The sequence below is a fragment of the Pelophylax lessonae genome (assembly GCF_965119305.1).
Source record: "Pelophylax lessonae genome assembly, chromosome: 6".
Lineage (NCBI taxonomy): Eukaryota > Metazoa > Chordata > Amphibia > Anura > Ranidae > Pelophylax > Pelophylax lessonae.
The window spans coordinates 229,702,423-229,725,024 of record NC_138773.1 but is presented as its reverse complement, the minus strand read 5'-3'; the positions used below and the strand labels follow the sequence as shown (position 1 = coordinate 229,725,024).

The 22,602-nt window shown below is 44.4% G+C and overlaps 1 protein-coding gene across 1 annotated transcript in view; it reads right to left on the bottom strand.

The window, feature by feature from the left end:
* The window catches only part of TRAF3IP1 (TRAF3 interacting protein 1), a 107,864-nt gene extending 103,716 nt beyond the window's left edge, over positions 1-4,148 (bottom strand). Inside the window, exon 1 of the mRNA XM_082260884.1 lies at positions 3,876-4,148. Within this exon, the coding sequence (XP_082117010.1) occupies positions 3,876-3,998 (123 nt within the window). The 5' untranslated portion in view covers positions 3,999-4,148. The remainder of the gene's footprint in view (positions 1-3,875) is intronic.
* Positions 4,149-22,602: the final 18,454 nt, after the last annotated feature.

The following is a 22,602-nucleotide window of genomic DNA, read 5'->3' as shown; positions in this document are numbered from 1 at the left end:
GACGTAGAGGTACGCGATTTCACGCTTAAAGCGGTAGTATCCCGCTTTTTGACACTTTTACCTACAAGTAAGCCTATAATAAGGCTTACCTGTAGGTACAAATAAACCGTGCCGGTTTAGGAGATATTTACAGTGCATGCAGCCGCTCGCGCGAGCGGCGCATGCGCTCTGAAGGTCCGGGGCTGGTCAGGAAACAGCTTAGGCTACATGTACATGGGACGCTGGAAATGGCCGTTTAGGAGCAGTTGGGCGTTTTTTTCAGAAGCCCCTGAACCCATCTCCATTTTATCTTATCTGTCCATGTACACCAGGTCGTTTACAGTCATTTGCAGGCAGTTGCGTTCAGGGACTTTTTTTAGAACGCAATTATTTGCGTTCGAACGTGTGTTTCCCGGCGTTTCAAAACGCACAAACGCGTCTGAACGCGATGACCTGCGTTTAGCGTTCGCGTTTTTCCATTTTAAAGGGGAATAATTTTTTTGACCTCTAGGAACGGTTCTAAAGCAAACGCCCGCTAAACGCAGGTACAAAACGCGACTGAACGGACGTTTCAAACGTCCTAAAAATTCCAGCATTCAAAAGGGACTTTTAACAACATCCCGTGTACATGGAGCCTTAAATGTAAGCAAATCCAAAGCTTTTGTCTTATTTTTTTTTTTAATGGAGTAGGAAAGGGGTAAACCCCTGTAAGATTATTTTTTGCTCCCTACCATTGCCTAATATAGCAAAAAAAAGTTGCCTTTACAACCTTTAACTGGTAATGTTTTCCACCAGACTGGTTGCTGTGGGTCATAGAATGTCATTATTTTATCTTTATAAAACCACATTCATACAGTGGCTATGTCCATGCTTGCACATCCAGGTGTTAGACTTTGGGTTTGGTAAGAGTGAACTGGGAAAACTTTAAATTGATTACCGAATGACGTTATCCATGTCAACCCTCTAACATTAAAGAGTAAATAGAGACTGTTGGCTAAATAAAGAAAAGCACTCTACAGGGAACTGGTTAGGAGAATAATACATAGGCTGCTATTGTTGACCTGATGCAAATTCTCTGGACTTAATAAACTGCCAAGATTTTTTTTTTTTTTGGAGAATTGTGGTTTTATGTGCCAACTTACAAAAAAGTATTTTGGAGAGTAAAAAAAAAAAAAAAAAACCAACACATTTATTTGCATCTGGTAATGCACCACAAAGCACGACAGAAGCAATCTACTGTATATTTTATATAAATTGAGATTAAATTGACTAATCCTTTCTGCATGCTTGCTGAATACACATAAGTGCTGTTCTATAAGACAAAGGTATCTCAGATATAGCGTAATATAATGACAGGGGTGGAGATGAGATCTATAAAATAGGGTGCAGATTTGGACAGTCTCTTGCTTGTATTTTAACAAGAGGACATAATTTACACATCTTCCCAATAAATGTATTATTTCCAGAATCCTATCTATACACTGTCTGAATTTTCTGAAAATCTACCATGTTCTAACTTAAAGCGGAGTTCCACCCGAAATTTATACTTACCTCCATCTTCTCGCTCCCGGTCACCTGAAAAACAAATGGATAATCGCAATTTTTTTTTTTTTTTCACTTACCTTTTAGAGAAAATATACTCACCTTACTTCCTTCTTCCTCCCCTCGGCGGCCACGGCGATTCGTCACTTCCTGGCTTTTGCAATGATTCCTGGGAGCTGAACGTCATAGCTCCCAGGAATCATTGCGCCTGCACCGGCCCCGACGTCAGTTCCGGGGCGCGCGCGTCATTCCCTTCTAAACAGCTTCTGGGCATGCCCAGAAGCTGTGGAGGGATGACGCGCGAGACCCGGAAGTGACGTCGGGGCCGGTGCAGTGCATCGTGGGACCAAAGAAGAAGGAAGAGGACCGAAGAGGACGCGGAAGAGGATCGCGCTGGCTTCAAGCTGCCCACACCTGAGATGGCAGCGCTGGACAAGACAATTTCAAGGTAAGTATTTCTCCTGAAAGGTAAGTGCAACCCGGGACAGATCAGAGGCTAGCCATTGTGGAATGTGCTAGCCCTGACTGTCCCGGGGTATTTTTATAAAAAAATGTATAACGAGGGTGGAACACCGCTTTAAAGATTTAAGGTAGATAGAAGAGACCCGCATTTAATCCAGTAAACAGCTTTAAAAAATGATAGACTTATCAGTTACTCCATTTCCAGGGTCTTCTAGGAGAGCACTGGAGAGATTTGGGGGGGGGGGGGGGGACTCAAAAAGGTACTTTTTATAGTATCTATATAACCTTATATTAGCGTTCAATAATCCCCCATACAGCGGGACTTCAGAACTGGACAGGAAGGGGCTGCACCATTAAGGCTCTATTGCACTCTATTGTTACTGTAATAATGACACTGGCAGGAAAGGGGTTAACACTATGGGTGATCAAGGGGTTAAAAGTGATTCTACCTGTGGGTGGGGGGGGGGGGGTTGGGCTTCTGAAATTATCACAGAGACTGTGATCCTATATAGTAGGATCACATGGTCTCTGTGACCATTATAAACAAGCAAAAAGTTGGGGGAGCAAACCCTGAACATGTATTTCTAAAGCTGGTGCAGCTATGAACCAAGCGACATGATGGATAGTGTAGGACCCACTAACAATGGGGTACTTTGACGTAGTGGTGGGCTTGAGCACGATATGGCCATATGGTGGGACCAAATCCCCATTTTTATTTATGGATTGTCTTCATATTTGATAGTCATCTCTGTGATCATTGCAGGGAGAAGGACTGACAGCTGTGTTTACATCAGCCGACTGTCCTTCTCCCTCAGCCGGGAGAGATCGCCGGTGTCAGGCGGCAATCTGAGCCGCCTGACACACGCACAGGCTTCCCCGCTGACGAGGGGGGGGGCGGGAGTGTGCCGCCGGCGGCGCGCGCTCGCCCCCTAGCCTCCTGAGAGTGGCTGCCTGCCACAGTAAATCTGCGGCGGGAGGTCCTAAAGGGGTTAAGGAAACATGTATGTGAGCAACTCAGGCTTTTAGGAGGAGTGCAAGTCCTCAGTCCACAGCTGTGAGTGGCGGCTTGCGAAGGAGCTCGTCCCGGCTCCAAACGTCACTGTGTATAGAAATGGATTTCCCTGTAGTTGTACATCAAACCAATCCCACTGGTAGAAGGTGTATGGCAACCTCAGCCTTGGCTCCAAGCAGGCCACGCCACCAACGCGTTTCGTTCCGCCCCTTGGAGCTTAAGCATGGAGCAGAGCAAAACGCGTTAGAGGCTTGGCCTGGTTGGAGCCCAGGCTGAGGTTGCCATACACCTTCTACCAGTGGAATTGTTTCGATGTGCAGCTACAGGGAGATCCATTACTATACCTAGGTAAGACTTTAATACTGCCCTCGATGTGTGTGCAGACGTTCCGCAGGGCTCTGATCCCAGTACCCAGTGTCTGCACATGTGTGAGATTTGCTGTACATGCGCAGAGACCACTAATGGGGAAGATGGAGACCTTCCCTGTCATCGCTTGTGCTCACCATTTCCACGCTGTGTGCGCAGATGTACTGACGGCCCCCAGGAGGACCTGAAGGCTTGGCGGAGCCCGTAGGCATATCTGCGCATGCACCAAAATGGCGGAGCCCATTCACAAGGCGGACCGAAGATCTGCTTTAGGAATACATACATGAATAGAGTTTAGTGTCAGGGACAGGGTCATGTGATTGGCTCCTCGGTCCCTACCAGCCCCCTATGACTTGGCCTAGAATTCCCATATGAGAGCTCTATGGGCAGAGTCCAGGCTTTCTATAGAGCACTACAAGTCCCAGCACACCATTGTGTTACTGAGAGTTCTAAAGAAAGTTGCCAGGACCCCCTCCCGGGTAGCCCGGTCTGGCTGTCGGAGTCCGGTTCTCACCTCGCTCACGATGTCATGCAGGTAACGGAACGGCGGCTTGCCCAGCAGTTTATCGGTGAGCGGCGGCTTCCTGATCACCTTCCCCAGAGTATCCTGTGTGCGCCGGATCACCGCGGCCTCCATCCCGGAGACCGGGCCTGTGAACCAGCAGAGGAACGGCGGAGCGGGCTCTCTACTCCCAGGCTTGCTTCACCGGCTCCCGCTCCTCGATAACAACAGTCTCCAAGGCTCGGTTACTGTGTTCTCAGCACCGGCCAGTTCTTCCCTTCCCACAATCCCTTTCCAAAGCCGTTCTGCGCATGCACCGCCTCCGCTGTTACCAAGCGTCCGCCACCATGGAAACGGACGGTAACACAACGAGGGGTGGGACCTAGCTGTAAAGCCTAGATGGACGAGTGACGTCATTCTATCAGAACAATAACCTGGTCTGAGGGTGCTAAAGTAGTGCTCAGCCATTCTGTATCTGCTTACATGTTTAACCACTTTAACTGACAATTGCAACGCCGTACCCAAACGAAATTTACGTCCTTTTTTTCCCACAAACAGAGCTTTCTTTTGGTGGTATTTGATCACCTGTGCGATTTTTACTTTTTGCGCTATAATCAAAAAAATAGCGACAATTTTGAAAAAAATAACAATATTTTTCACATTTTTTTATATGAAATTCCCCCCCCCCCAAAAAATGTAAAAATCAAAATTTTTTATCGTTTTAGGCCAATTTGTTTTCTGCTACATATTTTCGGTAAAAAAAAATTGCAATAAGTGTATTTTGATTGGTTTGCGCAAAAGTTATTGCATTTACTAACTAAGGGAAAGATTTCTGTCATTTTTGGTGTTTTTTTTTTTAACGAGTAATGGCGGCGATTTGCGATTTTTTTTTGCGGGACTGCGACATTGCGGTGGACAGATCGGACCCTTGACTGACATTTGACACTTTTGGGGGTACCAGTGACATTACTACAGTAATGAGTGATATACATATGCACTGTTACTGTAAAAATGACACTGGCAGGGAAGGGGTTAATTTTTATTGGAGAGGGAGGGGTTAATGTATGCATGGTGCTTACTGACGTGTGTGGGGGGAGGTGACTGAGTGACATAGTGACTATGCTGAACCCTGCAATCTGATCCTGTCTGTCACTTAGGAGATCCTCCCGCTTGTGTTTACACATGCGGGCGGATCTCCACACTCGATTCCCCAACGATCAGGGTAAAGCGGCGGTGATCACCGCCGCTCCTCCCCTGGCCCGACTCCCGATGTAACTGAATACAGAGGGGAATGTCTGGTGACGTAAGTCTACGTCGCCAGACGATAACGAACCACTTTGTCGCAGTACAGTCAACGTGACTGGTTGGCAAGTGGTTAAGAAAATGAACACAAAAAAGAATCTAAACCCACAAAGTAAAGATCAGTGTGTTCAGGGTTGGTTTTCAAGTGTTCCTAAACCCACAACAGTAAAATCAGTCTATATATGCAGTAAAACATGCTGGTTATACTCACTGAGGAACCGAAGGGGTTAATCTTGCAAATTGTGTAAAAAGGCTGTTTGATCTTATTTTCTCTGATCCTCCCCTTCTTTTACTGTCCCCAATCCATCTCCTGGTAGAGTGTCGGAGGCACTCTACACGTGCTCAGTTTGGTGTGTATTGCTAGAGTTTTTTTTTTGGGGGGGGGGCGCATGTGATCAGCACAGGGCCAATTGGCGCTGTCCAGACAGAGGGTCAGGGGTCATGCAGCCTCATAGGACAGGCAGAGGAAAATGAAAACTCCTCCTACAAGCTTTAACCATACACTGATAGAAGTCACAAGACCGCTATATACTGCTGATGAGAAAGGGTATTTAGCAGTTTATATTTACTAAAATAATTGCATTTCCATGTTCTGTGTACTGCGAGGGACCAGATATAGTGAATGCAGGCTCCTGGGTTTAGTAACAATTTAATTCAGGCAGCCTCTGTTTTCTTTTGTATGTACCTGGTGATTCTGACAACTATTAGACTCCCCGGCAGCTTCCCAACCTAGGGTGACAACCCTCTATGTTTGTGTTGGCAGGTGTTAGTGTCCCTTTAAGATCTGCCCCTACTTTATGTTATGAGTGGGGTTGGTGCCCATGTAGCACTACCCCTGCAAGAGCTTTTGGTTAATGGTTCCCCTATTCCTGCACAACCAGGCAACAAGTATTTTCCACTCACATCCAGACACAAGAAACAGTTTCTGAGCTTGGTTTTGTTGATTTATTAGGGGTAATACCTTGGATGGGGTAAAAGGGTTTTGGGATGCCTAGCTTGAAACAATAAACAGAAACAACTTCGTTCCTATGTACAAAATACTGAACAATCCTCCTTCCTGGATACTGACAGTCTTTGGTGATCAAAAGCAAAAGCCCATTGAGTACTAGGAACTCTCAGTCCCTTTTATAAAATAGTACAGTGCGTTGTAAGCTCCATTCAGGAGTTTCCTTCATAGAAACTGCTCCCAGCTCCACTGCCTGCAGGAACTAAGAGCCAAAAATAGAAAAAATATGGAATCCCTCAAAAGAGAAAAGTTGAGACAGAGGATCAACAACGGTATAAGTTTGCACACATTTATTAGAAAATACTGGCAGAAAGAATTTATTACTAAAAATATCTAATAGTAAAAAATACCCCCAGACACCCAGTGAGACACAAAGTAAAACTTGTCAAGACAAGCACATGAAATGGGCCCCAAGCGTCCACACATGCATTTCATTCAAACCCTCTCATAAAGTATGCAGATCCAGATATTAGTATCAGTATTGTGAGGTTGTTCAGAGATAGCTATTCAGCATATTCAAATGTTCGATTTGACACCAAAATAAACATAGAGCATTACTGAAGGGGGTTCACGTCAATTTTCCAGCTCAAAACAACATCAAACCCCCCGGAGTTTGGCTCCTTCACTGACGCTGGTAGTAAAAAACTGCTTCCCATAACAAGGGTCATGTGCATGTGGTATAAGAGACCCCAGGGAGAGGATACCACCTCAGAGGATTATCATTTTGTTAATCAAGCCATTCACCAGTTTCCAAGGGAGCATAGTCTCTTAGAAAGAGCAGAGTCATTTAGGAGTAGATGGAAATGTTCCAAAAGGGAGATTGTAGATATTCAGTCAGACTGATACTCATAGACTCCTGCACATAGGCAGTCAAAGTTCACCTGAACAGCATGGGGAATCAAGGTAGCAGATGGATTAAATTTAGCAGTCTCAGAGGGTGACTCACCCGTTTTTCTTAAGACCAGCAATACAGTTCCTCTGGATGAGACCCCCTTCCGCTGTCCGTAAAGTCCATCAGATCCAGAGTTAAGTTACTCCACTACAGCAGGATATCATCTAGTCCATTAGCAGGTAGCGTACTCTGCTTGTGGTGATGGCATCCAGAAGTCAGAGCCAAAACCGGAAGTGCAGTGACCCGTAATGTGGAATGCAGGGTGGAACGCAGGTCCCTTCACGCTGATTACGTCAACGCGTTTCGCATACTTCACATATGCTTCATCAGGAGGTACTGACGCTGTTTACCTCCTTCTTTTATACTAATGGTCATTCACACCTAGTTTTAATTAAGGGAGATTGCAGCGCCGTATAGCGACATCTTGTGGTAAAGGTCAAGAGCTATTCACAGAGCTGGAGAGAAAAGGATCAAGTCTTCAAAGATAATACATAGTAACAATCTATTTTTATTACTCCATTTCTCAACATACACATCCATACATATTTTAAGGTAGAGACCATGTGTAACGCTTCTGCGTTTCTTATATGGTGTGGATTTTCAGCTGCAGAAATAGTTCCACGTCAGTAGTCATGTAAGAGATATGCTGAGATACCATTCCCAACCTCAATGACTCATCATGTGTGGAAGGTCTTATTTCAGCCAGTAAATACACACAATTAGCAAGCTGGTTCCTAGTGTGACTTTATGTATGTGGTAACACAATGATGAGGGTTTGAGGGATAGGTTGAGTGAAGGTGGTAGGTGATAGACACTTGAAGGTGAGACAGTAGCAGATGGATGCAGGAAGGTTTAGCAGTCATGTATGGTAGCAGATGACAGAGTAGCAGGTGGACATACAAGAGTGATCAACCCAGTGCAGGAAAGTAGCAGTAGCCTCAAGAGCTAGCAATCTAGTTATGCAGATGTGATAAACAGTCTTTACTATGCAGAGCTAGATAGTGTAAGCTTAGTATAAGTTTATAGAGAATTCCCCTGCGGGGTACTTAGCACTATTAGCGATACAGCCGAAGGGTGGTTCAGAAGAGGCAGATGATCCAGTAGCGGGATACAGGGATCAGCGCAGCGAGGTTCCGTCAGCGAGGTAAGCTTGCAAGCATGGAAGCTTTAAGCAAGGTTAGCATCCAGGTAAGGGTGTTTGAACGAACACATGTGAGTGAGAACCGGCGCTTTAAATAGCCATCTAGTCCGGCGCTGGGTGATGACAGCTCCAGTCTTAAAGGTGTATGCGCACCTTTCCAAAAGTAAATGGTGGGGCGCATACACTTGTGGAAAGTGTAATTTAGGGTACCAAAGGTACCGGAACATTACAATACCCCCCCTTTAAGGCCTGCTCCTGAAGGCCTCTGGAGCTGGTTTGTCTGGGTATCTCGCATGAAAATTGCGGATTAATCTAGGGGCATGTATGTCAGAGGTGTTTAGCCAGGTGTCGTCTTGGGGCCCATAGTTCTTCCATCTAACCAAGTACTGAAGTCTTCTTCTGTAGATACGAGAATCCAGAATCTCTTTTATCTCGTATTCTTCTCCACCTTCAACTTGTACAGGAGGGGGAGGTGGAATATTAGGCCTTATTCCTTGGTCCGGAACATGGGGTTTCAGTAGCGACACATGGAAAATGGGATGGATTTTTAGGTCCATTGGCAATGTAAGCTGCACTGCAGCTTTTCCAATAAGTTTCTTGATTGGGAAAGGTCCCAAGAACAGAGGTCCAAGCTTTTTGCTAGGGATCTTCAGTCTCAAGTTTTTTGTTGAGAGCCAAACGAGGTCCCCGATAGTATACTGTGGAGAAGGTCTTCTACGAAGATCATAGTACTTCTTTTGTTGACTGTGAGCGTGTGCAATGGTAGTATTTAGTAAACCCAGAGAATCCTTTATTTGGGTAAGATAGTCTGAGGCTACTGGGTTATTTGAAGGAAGGATGCGTGGAGGGAGAATAGAGGGATGGAACCCATAGTTCAAGTAGAACGGACTCTGCTTGGTTGTACTGTGAGTTGCGTTGTTGTAGGCAAATTCTGCCAGGGGGAGAAGATCCAACCAATCATCCTGTTGGTAAGAAGTGTAACAACGTAAATACTGCTCGATGCATTGGTTGACTCTTTCAGTCTGTCCGTTGGTCTGCGGATGGTAAGGAGAAGTGAGCTTCCGCTCAATCCGTAGTATGTGACATAGTTCTTGCCAGAATTTAGAAATAAATTGGGATCCACGGTCAGACAGAAGAGTTTTTGGGATACCATGTAATCTGAAGACATGTTTCATCAGGAGTTCTGCCGTTTGTTTGGACGAAGGTAGTCTGCGAATAGCAATGAAATGTGCCATCTTTGTCAGATGGTCCACTGACACCAAGATGGTATTAAATCCTTTGGAAGGAGGCAATTCTACGATGAAGTCCAATGACAAAACCTCCCATGGAGTTTGGGGTATTGGTAGACTGCATAGTAGACCGGATGGTCTCGTAGTGTCAATTTTGGACCTGGCACAGACATTGCATGAAGAGACGAATTTTTGTATAGATGTTTTCATGTCAGGCCACCAGAATTGTCGAGAAATCAAATTGAAAGTCTTTGTCATACCCATATGTCCTGCCATAGGCACATCATGCGATAATTCCAAGATCTTGGTGCGTAGGGTAGGTGGTATGTAAAGTTTGTCGTTGTAGTAGAGGAAGCCTTCTGCATCAGTATTTAGTTGTGGTGGGGGTGAATCCAAACTTATACCATGCAGAACCTCTTCCATCAAGGAACGGACAACTCCAATAATGCGTTTGTGAGGTATTATAGGAACGGAAGGAATTTCAAAGTAGTTTTCTTCAGTTAGTCGTGATAGTGCATCCGCCTTTTTGTTCTTTACTTGCAGGTATGTAGGTCACTAGGAAGTTAAACCTTAGAAAGAATAGTGACCATCGTACCTGTCGATGCGAGAGAGTTTTGCTAGTCTGAAGATATTGGCGGTTTTTATGGTCCGTGTATATAATTATTGGTAATTGGGTGCCTTCGAGTAAATGTCGCCAATTCTCCAGAGCCAATTTTATAGCAAGCAGTTCCTTTTCACCCACGGGGTAATTTATCTCGGGACTGCTCAGGGATTTAGAAAAAAAAGCGACTGGATGAAGTGGTGAAGTGTGGGTAGGTCGTTGGGAGAGTATTGCTCCTACTGCCATGTTTGACGCATCTACCTCCAGAATGTATTGGAGGGATGGGTCTGGATGGCGTAATATGGGAGCGGAAGTAAACCTTGTCTTTAACAAGTGGAAAGCCTTATTTGCTTCTTCTGACCATTTAAATGGTATTTTTATGCTAGTGAGCTGTGTGAGGGGTCTCACAATAGCAGAAAAGTTTTTTATGAACTTCCTGTAGAAATTTGAAAATCCCAGGAATCGCTGTAGCGCCTTGCGTGTAGTTGGTGTAGGCCAATCCTGAATGCAGGATATTTTACTCATGTCCATCTCGATTCCTGTTTTGGATATGATGTAGCCTAGAAAGAGTACCTCATCTTTATGGAACAAGCATTTCTTCAGCTTCACATAAAGATTATGTGCAAGCAATCTCGATAATACAAGTCTTACATGTCTTATGTGTTCAGACAGGGTCCGTGAATATATAAGTATATCGTCCAGATATACCACAACACAGACATCTAGTAAGTCTTTAAAAATATCGTTTATAAATCGTTGGAAAACTGCAGGGGCATTGCATAGGCCGAATGGCATCACAAGATATTCGAACAATCCGTATCTAGTTCTGAATGCAGTCTTCCACTCGTGTCCATCACGGATTCGAATGAGATTGTATGCTCCTTTCAGGTCTAATTTTAAAAAATAGGTAGCTCCACGCACCTGCTCAATGAGCTCAGGGATAAGCGGTAGAGGATAGCGATCTTTTATTGTGATAGCATTCAATTTCCTGTAGTCGATGATAGGTCTGAGACTTGAATCTTTATTGCGAACAAAAAAGAGTCCTGCTGCTGTGGAAGAAGTGGAAGGTCTAATAAAACCTTTTTCCAAGTTCTCATCCAAATAGGTTTTGAGATGGGCAAGTTCATCCTGTGAAAGAGGATAAACATGACCGAACGGCAATTTGCTATTTGGGAGTAGATCAATGCTACAATCATAGTCTCGATGAGGAGGTAATGCTTGAGCATTTTTCTCAAGAAAAACCTCAGAAAATTCCTGATAACATAGTGGTGCAATCTCATCTGTCACCACAGACAGAATCTTCCCGGAAAACGGGAGGTTACACGTTTCCTCGCAATAACAAGAAGGGAAGGTCAAGGACCGTTTCTTCCAATCTATGGTTGGTTGGTGTGTGTGTAACCAGGGAAGTCCCAACACAATGGGAAAGTGGGGTGAAGGTATTAAATCGAAGGTAGAAGTCTCCCTATGAGACTCGTTAATAGTGACTAGAAGTGCTTGTGTCTGATCGGTGATCGGACCAGAGGATAACGGAACACCGGTAATAAGACTTACTGAGACAGGTTTGAGTTTAGAAATAATAGTAATTTTATTTAAAGCAGCAAAAAATATATCCATATAATTTCCACAAGATCCTGTGTCAATCATGGCCTTAGTAGTAATCCTGTTCTGGTCCCACTGTAATGTCAAAAAAACAGAAATGTAGGGGTTAGTGAATGAAGTTGTCAATCCTCCTAGAGAGACATGTGAACACTCACCCTTCTTTTTGTTGACTAGGGGACAGACGTTTATCTTGTGATCCGGGGATGCACAGTACAAGCAGAGATTTTCATTTCGTCTTTTGGCTTTTTCCATAGTTGATAGCGGTGGGCGTATGGTTCCTACCTCCATAGGAACGGCCAGACTCAGAGAGGAAACGGATAATGGCATTCCCATCTTTTCAGCCTTTCTTTCTCGTAGTCTTCTATCTATGGTAATACTGAGTTGTATTAATGCATCCAGGGTTTTTGGCAGATCCGCTCGGGCAAGCTCGTCCTTAACGGCTTCTGATAGGCCAAGCCTAAATTGGGTTTTCAGAGATGCATCATTCCATTCTGAATCAAGGGTCCATCTCTTGAACTCTGCGACAAAGTCTTCTACAGGCCTGCTTCCTTGTTTCAAGGATCTTAACTGAAGATCAGCAGTACTCTGCCTATTGGGGTCATCATATAGGCTAGTGAGCTCTGCCAGGAACAAGGCATAGGAGTTGAGAAGCTGGTCGTTTTTCTCAAAAAGAGAATCTGCCCAGGCTCGAGGATCGCTTGATAGGTAAGAAATAATAGTACAAACCTTAATGTGATCAGTAAGGTAGGTACGAGGTTTTAGCAAAAAAAGTAACTCACATGCGTTTTTAAATTCGCAAAATTTTTTGCGATCGCCTGTAAATACCAAAGGGGGATTTATCTTGGGTTCAGGGGACTGAGCAGAGGTAAGTTGTGTCAGTCTAATTACCTGCTGCGACAGAGCCTGATTGTCTTCTTTTAATTCAGCAAGTGCGTGTATTAACGCAGATACTTGCTGTTTTAATTGTGTCACCTGAGTGGTTATTTCTGCTGAATCCATTTTTTGGTTTGTTCAATCTGTAACGCTTCTGCGTTTCTTATATGGTGTGGATTTTCAGCTGCAGAAATAGTTCCACGTCAGTAGTCATGTAAGAGATATGCTGAGATACCATTCCCAACCTCAATGACTCATCATGTGTGGAAGGTCTTATTTCAGCCAGTAAATACACACAATTAGCAAGCTGGTTCCTAGTGTGACTTTATGTATGTGGTAACACAATGATGAGGGTTTGAGGGATAGGTTGAGTGAAGGTGGTAGGTGATAGACACTTGAAGGTGAGACAGTAGCAGATGGATGCAGGAAGGTTTAGCAGCAGAGATGTATAGTAACGAAGTACAACTACTTAAGTACTGTACTTAAGTACCGAAAGGCGGTATCTGTACTTTCCTAGAGTAGAATTTTTTTCTCCTACTTCTACTTTTACTTCACTACATTTTTTCGATGATTTCGATACTTCTACTCAAGTATTTTTTTTTTGTGCTGCATAGTTACTCGTTACTTTTAAAAAAATTACCACTGCCAGAACAGTAGATGGCAGGTTTCATGAAGTTCAAAAAAATGTGTATAATGTCATTTGTAAATCAGCGCATACGAAAATAAAGGCTGTGTATAATAAAAGCTGCTATACCAAATCTTTCTAATAAAAAGAAAATATGAAACAAAGAAATCAAATGGTGCTACAGCGCTTAAAGTGCATCAAGAAACTACTGACAAACACAGGTTAATCATTTGAATAAATAATTTGAAATAATAAAAAACAATATGATGTTCAAACTTTTGACTTCTTTCTTTAATAACTACATAACAAAGTACTTGTACTTCTACTTTCAGTACTTGAGTAGAATTTTTTTTTCAAAACTACTGGTACTTTTTACTTTTAGTACTTAAGTAGCAAATTTTTTGAAAAAACTACTTGCAATACTTAAGTAAAAAAAATGTTGAATACTTTAGTACTTCTACTTAAGTAACTTTTTCTGCGAGCACTTCCACTTCTACTCAAGTCACTTTTTGATCCAGCACTTGTACTTTTACTCAAGTAGAAATTTTGAGTACTTTATACAAGTCTGTTTAGCAGTCATGTATGGTAGCAGATGACAGAGTAGCAGGTGGACATACAAGAGTGATCAACCCAGTGCAGGAAAGTAGCAGTAGCCTCAAGAGCTAGCAATCTAGTTATGCAGATGTGATAAACAGTCTTTACTATGCAGAGCTAGATAGTGTAAGCTTAGTATAAGTTTATAGAGAATTCCCCTGCGGGGTACTTAGCACTATTAGCGATACAGCCGAAGGGTGGTTCAGAAGAGGCGGATGATCCAGTAGCGGGATACAGGGATCAGCGCAGTGAGGTTCCGTCAGCGAGGTAAGCTTGCAAGCATGGAAGCTTCAAGCAAGGTTAGCATCCAGGTAAGGGTGTTTGAACGAACACATGTGAGTGAGAACCGGCGCTTTAAATAGCCATCTAGTCCGGCGCTGGGTGATGACAGCTCCAGTCTTAAAGGTGTATGCGCACCTTTCCAAAAGTAAATGGTGGGGCGCATACACTTGTGGAAAGTGTAATTTAGGGTACCAAAGGTACCGGAACATTACACCATGGCATTTATGAGGGAGACAGAGGAATAATCCAGAATAGCAAACCACGGAAATAGACCACTCTGCTTCAATAGAGAAGTACTGCATAGCTTAAAACAGTGGTTCCCAACTCCGGTCCTCGGGACCCACCAACAGGCCAGGTTTGCAAGATAACTAAATTACATCACAGGTGATCTAATTTGCTGCTCAGTGATTGCAGTATTCTAGTCTGCATCCCCCAAGGTAATACTTAAAATCTGGCCTGTTAGTGGGTCCCGAGGACCGGAATTGAGAACCACTGGCTTAAAAGACCCTCCTGCTGGATTAAGGTGAGGAAGGGCAGTCTAAGCCAGATAGCAACAATCTAGGAGTTATCACCAGATAACACTTTGGTCATATTGAACTTTAGAGCAGAGGGGTGTGGACAGTAGGAGGGAGAAAAAGCTAAATAGCATGGGAGATAAAGAAATAAATAATAAGAAGAGGAGGACATACATCAAATCAAAGGGTAGGCCTTGCAGTTACATATTCATATCGTATCAGGGTTCTAGGAATATTTTTAGGCTCATCTCAGTATTTAGCCCTCTGGGAGTGAGGGTATTGAGCTTAAATATCCATAATTTTTCTTTCTTTAATAATACCTTGTCAAAATCTCTTCTTCTGGGGGAAAGTTGTAATGCCAGGAAGCTTTTTATCTTTAGGCCCTTGGGACCACTTCCTTCAATCTAATACTTTTTAGGTGTTCCCCAAATCTCACTCTTAGCTGCCATTTGGTCTTCCCTACATACAGTTTCTTGCATGGGCACTCAATGATGTACAGAGTCCTAGTAGTGGCACAGTTAATAAACTGTCTCATCTCATAGTTAAAAGACCCACTTGAGTCTGAGAAACTGCTGGATATGTCAACATAGCCACACGTTACAGTGACCACAGGCATACGTTCCTTTAAGGGTTTTTTTTTTTGGAACTCTGAATGTACCAACATATCTCTTAAATTTGTTGATCGTCTGGCAACCACCAGGGGTTTAGATTCCACAATTGCTTTTAACCTCTCTGATCTAGTCAGGATATGCCAGTGGACATTGAACACCCTGCGGACTTCTTCCCACTGTGCTCCATATTTAGCGATGATTCTCAGGGGAATATTTAATTCAATAGCTTCAGCTTGTTTCGGAGTGAGGAGATCTTGTCTAGGAACTAAGAGCCAACCTGACTGCTTGCCACTAACTCACCTGGCTGCTCCAAAAATCTTCCAGGGCAAAGTATAGGAAGGGTTAAGCACAGCGCTGTCCTCCTGAAAGGCCTGCTACATGTGGTAGTCTCTCCCCTTGTGAATCTTCCCTTTGTCCGCTTTGCTCCCTGCTGCTCCTTAGGTATGATTCCTTTCCAAACTGTAATGCTGTCAGGATCTTCCCAAGCCAGCCCAAACCTAGCCTGGAGACAGAGCCCATAACCCCCCAGACCTAGGGGTCCCTCCAAGGCCACCAAAAGACTCCTCAGCACTCCATCTTCCACCCAACTCCTCTGCTGGCATGGCTCCACAATATTTAAAGGCTAATTCAGCCACCCTGCCAGGACATTCTGCCTGGGGATTGGACAAGTTTCCTCAAGTATGCAGATCAGCCTCCATGGCCTCCAGCCACTAACTTTTAGAAGTTTCTCCAAATGTTCAGATCCAGAGGGAGGTACCGGAAACCTGCCTCTGTGAGTCATCCAGCCTGACCTGCAGAAAACCCTGACCCAATTTCAGACTCACCAACTAACCATGAGTCATAACATAAATTTGATTGCACTAACACTAGTAACACAATAGAGGGTTCTACACCTATATATATATATATATATATATATATATATATATATATATATATACAGTATCTCACAAAAGTGAGTACACTCCTCACATTTTTGCAAATATTTTATAATATCTTTTCATGTGACAATAGTGAAGAAATGGCACTTTGCTACAATGTAAAGTAGTAAGTGTACAGCTTGTATAACAGTGTAAATTTTCTGTCCCCTCAAAATAACTCAACACGCAAACATTAATGTCTAAGCCGCTGGTAACAAAAGTAAATAGACCCCTAAGTGACAATATCCAAATTGGGCCCAAAGTGTTAATATTTTGTGTGGCCACCATTATTTTCCAATACTGCCTTAAACCTCTTGGGCATGGAGTTCACCAGAGCTTCACAGGTTGCCACTGGAGTCCTCTTCCACTCCTCCATGGTGAAATGTGGGCAAGCAGTTGGTTCCTGTCTTGAGATACAAGGAGGAGATCAATCGAGGTAGTGGTGTAAACGTATCCCCCTCGTTCTGATGAGAGCTACTACTGCCAGGAGGACTTTTGAGAACACCCTCAGGGATGTTGACAGGCCAAAAGGAAGGCGATGAACTGGAAGTGTCGATGTCCGACTGCAAACTGGAGGTACCTGCGAAAACTTTCTGCCACAGGCACATGGAAATATGCGTCCTTGAGGTCTATTGAGGCCAACCAATCGCCCGGCAGTACCGCTTTCTAAATGGTGGACAGAGTCTCCATCTTGAATCTTTTGTGTTTTATAAATCTGCTCAGGTAGGTGAGGTCTATGACGGGCCTCCAGGAGCCACTCTTCTTTAGCACTAAGAAGAGGGGTGAGTATATACCCTGAAACCTCTCTTGATCTGGCACCGGAACCACTGCGCCTTGTGCCACCAAAGTGTCTACGTAGGCAAGCAAGAATTGTTTTTTTGAGGCAAAAGAGTGGGAACTAATTTGGTAAGAGGATCTGCAAGGAAGGACCACGCATGACCCATAGAGATCATTTTGACAGTACAAAAGTCTGAGATTGAGGCCGCCCAGACCTGCCGAAAATGGAGCAGGTGCGCCCCTACCTGACATGCCTGAGCGGGCCCAATCTCAAATACTTTGTGGCTTCCTGCCTAGTGGGAGCTGGGTTCCTAGAGGGTCTTCGGGAGGACGACTGGCCTCCTCTCCAATTCCTCCAAAAGTCCCGACCAAGCCTGTAGAAGCGGGCCTCTCTTGCCCGATCTGGGTACTGCTTCCTTTTGGTTGGGATTTTTTCTGGCCGAACAAGCGCCTGTCTTGGGGAAGGAAGCCTGATTTTCCCCCTGTGGCCCGTGCTATAGCGCTGTCCAGCTTGTTTCCCAATCAGGATGATCCCTCAAATGGAATTTTACACAAGGCTTGTTTAGAAGCTGGATCGGCAAGCCAGGGGCGCAGCCACAGGGCTCGTTTAGCCGTTACAGATGAGAGCATGGTTCTGGACAGAAGGTGAAGGACGTCAATGGAGGCTTCCCCCAAGAAGACTGATGCCAGCTTTAGTTCTTGAATGGGAGAATTTTCGGCTACCTCGTCCGAGATACCCCCAAGCTTAGACTCAATGTGGACACCCAAGCCTCCATGGCCTTGGACATTGCCGCCAGTGCCTAAGGCGGGTTTAAAGGCTGCGCCCGCCGTGACGTGAATCCTTTTAAGGTCCAGATCTATCTTTTTGTCCAAGCAGTTTTTGAAGGAGACAGCATCGTCCAGGGGAAGGGTGACATATTTCGCCAATCTCGTTACTGTGGCATCCACTAAGGGGTCGATTCTAAGTGTCTCACGTTTTCTGATTTGAACGGATAAAGCCTTGCTAGCTTAGAGAATAGGGAGGATTTGCTGTCCCCTTTACTCCACTCATCAGTAATAATGTCTTTTAGTTCCGTGAGAAACGGGAAGTTAGGACATTCCTTTCCCAAGTGTTTGAAGAATTTGCGTTGCTTCACCTGGGGCGTCATGGGGTCTTCCCACTTCAGGGCCTCCTTGATAGATTTGATCAGAGGTGAAACTAAAGCGAAGTTGAAGCCCCCTAAGGCTCCATCCTCTTCAGAGTCACTCTCTGATGACCTCCAGGAGGCGTAGCTCGGCTGAGAGGGGCCCTGATCCTCGTGGGCCTCACCAGTGGGAGAGCCAGCCATAGATTGGCCTTGTGCGGTGGTAGTGCCCCATTCCTTCAGGGACTGCTGTACCACTCGTTTTACCAGTTATCTGGTCATCGGCTTCCCTCTCACCGGCTGCACGAGCAAAGCATAGCTCACAAAGTGACTTATCCTCGGGACATGCGTCTCACATCCCCAACAGGCTCTCTGGGCTGTGCGGTTACCGTGGCGGTGAGTGCGGTGTCTGGAGGAGGAACTGGAGCATCTTCTCTGAAGCCTGCTCCCCGACGGAGACTCATGGCGTCTGGATCTAGATGATGAATCTCTTTGTGTCCTGGCAGGGTCCCTGTCCCGATGCGTACTGGACCTGGAAGAGCTTTTGAGAGAAAAGGAAAGAATAGGGAAAAGCAAAATTTAGCGGCATACAAGGAGCCAGCCACCTATCCCAGTCTGAACCAGCACGCACCTGTTACGAGAGGGCTGGCCGCAAGAGGGCAGTGACACATGATCCATGACCAAACGATATTAGCGGACTGGGGAAGAAAAGGACAACGGAGGATAAGACCACGGTTAGCCCCTCCGCCCCATGCCACCCCTCACATGCCACCCCACACATGCCGCCCCACATACCTGGGGAGAGAAGCAGCAGACTTGGGGAAGCTGTCGCAATGCCCACAGGACTCCCCAAGAGCACTGGTGCTGTCAGCAGCTTTAAATTCCCCGCCGGAGTGACGTCATCACTTGTCACGGTCGCGATTACAACCACGCATGCGAGAGCCAAGATTTGATTCCAATCGCAGCAACCGCGCATGCGCGAAACCAAGCCTCGGTCTCGTCTGCGGGTTCGCACATACGCCCCGGCAAAACTCCGGCCGGCGGAGCAGGAGGAAGTGGCTGCCTGGAATGCAAGAAGTGTTCCAGCCACAATGAGAGGCCGAAAACCACTAGAGCCAGGGAAAAATAACACAGATATAACAAAGAGGGCTGCCATGGAGAATTTTAGGCAAAACTTCAGACCCTGCCAGGGCTTACGCAGAACTGCGTCCTGCACACCACACAGAGCCAGGGGATGCCATTGCCACTCACCCGCCCATGGCTGGGTCCCGGGCAGCCCAGACACTGAATTTCCTCTTGGAGAATGCAGGACGCTGATCATACAGGTAATCCACAGGTCCTTGGAGGAGGACAAAAAAAGAACACAGTCTCGATCCATGGGCTGAAATTTATGGGAGGGGGGTCTTAAAACCTTGGAGAGGAGGGGGGTTAACCCACATGTAAGCTGCAATGGAGTCTGTCAGGAAATATTGTTTTTTTACCAGAATTGTCGCTCTTTTTTTGTTTATAGCACTTAAAATAAAAATCACACAGGTGATCAAATACCACCAAAAGAAAGCTCTATTTGTTGGAAAAAATGGACATCAATTTTAATTAATTACAGCGCCCCTTGACCGCGCAATTGTCCTTTAAAGTAACGCAGTGCCGAATCGCAAAATATGGCCTGGTCATTAAGGGGGAAAATTTTAAGGCCTGCCTATGTTCTTCCTTTTTGCCTTGGTGTTTTGTTTCCATGTGCCCCTGACCAGTGTCCTTGATCCTGATCCTGACCCCTGACCCGCATCCTGATTCCTTACTTGCCTGCTTGTTCCTTCTACTGTTACCCTCTCCCTGACCTGTCTTGCTCCCAGCTCCCTCTGCCTGATCTTCCGTTTATGACCCTGGTTCTGTTACAACTACGCTACGCATATCCTGTTTTCTGTATATACTTGGTTTGGGGAGTTGTTAATTGTTTTTTCGCTATTTATTAGTATCTCTTGTTTGATTTACACAGTTCTGGTATATTGGAGGTGCGTTTACATTTATGTTATCCTCTTATTTTTAATAAATTATATTATTTTACATCTTACTTGTGTCTGGCATTCTCTATGGAAGTCCACATATTTCTGGTCACACCTGTTCCTGACAATAAATTCCTCTTTTGTAGTATTGGGTACCTGCTTTATAAGCTCATGCTTTCCTGAATTACAGGGACAGGTGCTTCAGGGGAGTGGTCAGAGTGGCGATGTACTGCTGCCTGAAACTGAATGCATTTTGGCCCAGAATAGTTGGTCTCCATAAAACCTTGTTTCATATAGTAGTCCTAAAGGACCCACGAGTGGCCCTCCCTCACCAGACAATTCCAGGTCTTATTTCCTTCCAACATAAATGTGCTATTTAAATGTTTTGCCTGCTAAATAAATGATAGCCAAAGCCTGGAAAACCCTAAAGTTTATCTTTAAGAAGTTAAGAGTCATCTGAATATGATGTTGGTCAATGAGAAACTATCCAGTTATCTCAATAATTTACAAGCCAGATTTATATTGCCTTTCCATTTTTGAGCTCTTTATCTGACCTTTGGATCCAGAGTCCATAGGGCAGGCATTTTGTGTGCCACTTCTCTACCTGTTCCCTTGTTTTGTCCTTGTTTCCCCACTCCTATTTTTGTCCCCTGCTGGTGTGCCTCTTTTTTTCCCCTTCTATTGTTTCCACTTTCTCCTCCCTTCCCCCAACCCTTCCCCAATCTCTTCTCTCCATCCTGCCTCTCCCTTCTTCCCCTCTCTTCTTCCATACCTAATATCCTAACCAGTGCAGCAGGTCTCATATCTGCAAATACCATCCCCAAGGGGTCACTAGAATGACTGTATCTTCATATACATCCTGAATGTTTTACCATTGCATGCTTCTGTTCATTATTCCCCTGACTTACTTGTTACTCCTATCACACGTTCTAGCCCAGGAGTCTCCAAACTTTTCAAACAAAGGGCCAGTTTACTGTCCTTCAAACTTTTGGGGGGCCGGACTGTGGCCGTTGGGAGAAGAAAACGTCCTGCATCAGTGGGATTAAACAATGCCCCATGATTGGTATTAGGGTGAGTAATATTGCCCCATCATTGGTATCAATAGGAGGAATAGTGCCCCATCATTGGTATCAATGGGAGGAATAGTGCCTCATCATTGGTGTCAGTGGGAGGAATTGTGCCCCATCATTGGTATCAATGGGAGGAATAGCACCCCGTCATTGGTGTCAGTGGGAGGAATTGTGCCCCATCATCGGTGTCAGTTCGAGGAATAATGCCCCATTGTTGGCATCAATGGGAGGAATAGTGGCCCATCGATATTAATGGAGAGAATAGTGTGCCATAGTTGGTGTTAGTGAGAGAACCAGTATCTCATTGTCAGTGGCAGAAACTATGCCCCTCAAGGATCGGATAAAAGCAAGCAAGGAGCCACATTTGGCACCCAGGCCGCATTTTGGAGACCACTGTTCTAGCTGCTGCCTGTGTGCCAAAATCGTTATTTACTCTTTATAACAAATAAAATAATTGCAACAAAAATGGAAAGGTTTTGAACTAGAGAAAAATGTGTTGCAACCAGAAGCAAATGCTCACGCAAAGAGACCGGTTCAGTCCTTCTGTCATACTCATTCTGAAAATGTTTGCACACAGGTATGTCTTCCTGCTAGGCTGGTAATGAACCTGGCTTGTGACTTGACTCATAGTTGAACTTGGTGTACTACCAGCTGAACTCCTGTTCGTCTAAAACTAGCTAACTCAAATTCCTGTTTGTAATATCATACCACTTTTTATATCCAATATTACAAAACACATACAGCTTTTTCTTATGCACTCTCTTGTATGTTAATGGTTTTCTTGTCTAATGCCCTATTATTTTATCAGCCAATCTTCCATTGATGGCTTAAATTAGCCTAAAGTTAATTTATGCATTAGCAGCATTTTAATACCTATGGTTTATGTCTCCTATACAGCACAGCCAATTTGTATCTACTCTACTTACAATTGGTTTCTAGACTCAACAAATCTATATACAGAAGCCCAAGATTACAGCCCAAGATCACAGCACAATGAAAAAAGGCTGTATCAAATACAATACATACCTTCCAACTTTGATGGGACAGAGGGACACCTTTTATTACGATGGACACTCTTGCCACATCACCAGTCATTCAGATCATGATGAATTATCACTCAAACCCACTGGGGCTTTTTTCACCATTACATTTCCTGTATACTAGGTTTTAAATCTAATCAGTGCAATGATGTGAGTAGAGGATGACATTTTAAGTGCAATATTAACACTTTTGGCAGTTAAATAGTCTTATACGGCATTTTTAAAGGCCTTCACATGAAACCTAAAATTTAGACATTTAAGGGGGAAAGAGGGAGAAAAGAATGTTTTGTCCCAAAGAGGGACAGTCCCTCTAAATGAAAGACCATTGGGACCTATTGTAATTTGAATATTTACAGCCTTTTTAGTGCAGCTTTTTATAAGCAGATGTACTGTATATGCACATTTAAAGTAATGTTCTTAAAAAAATCAATTTATATAACCTTGAACCATCATAGTTAAAACCTATGTCTGATGAACTATTTGGATGAAATCTGTGAAAATGTGTGATCACTTGGTTGCAAAAAAAGACTAAGAAGTG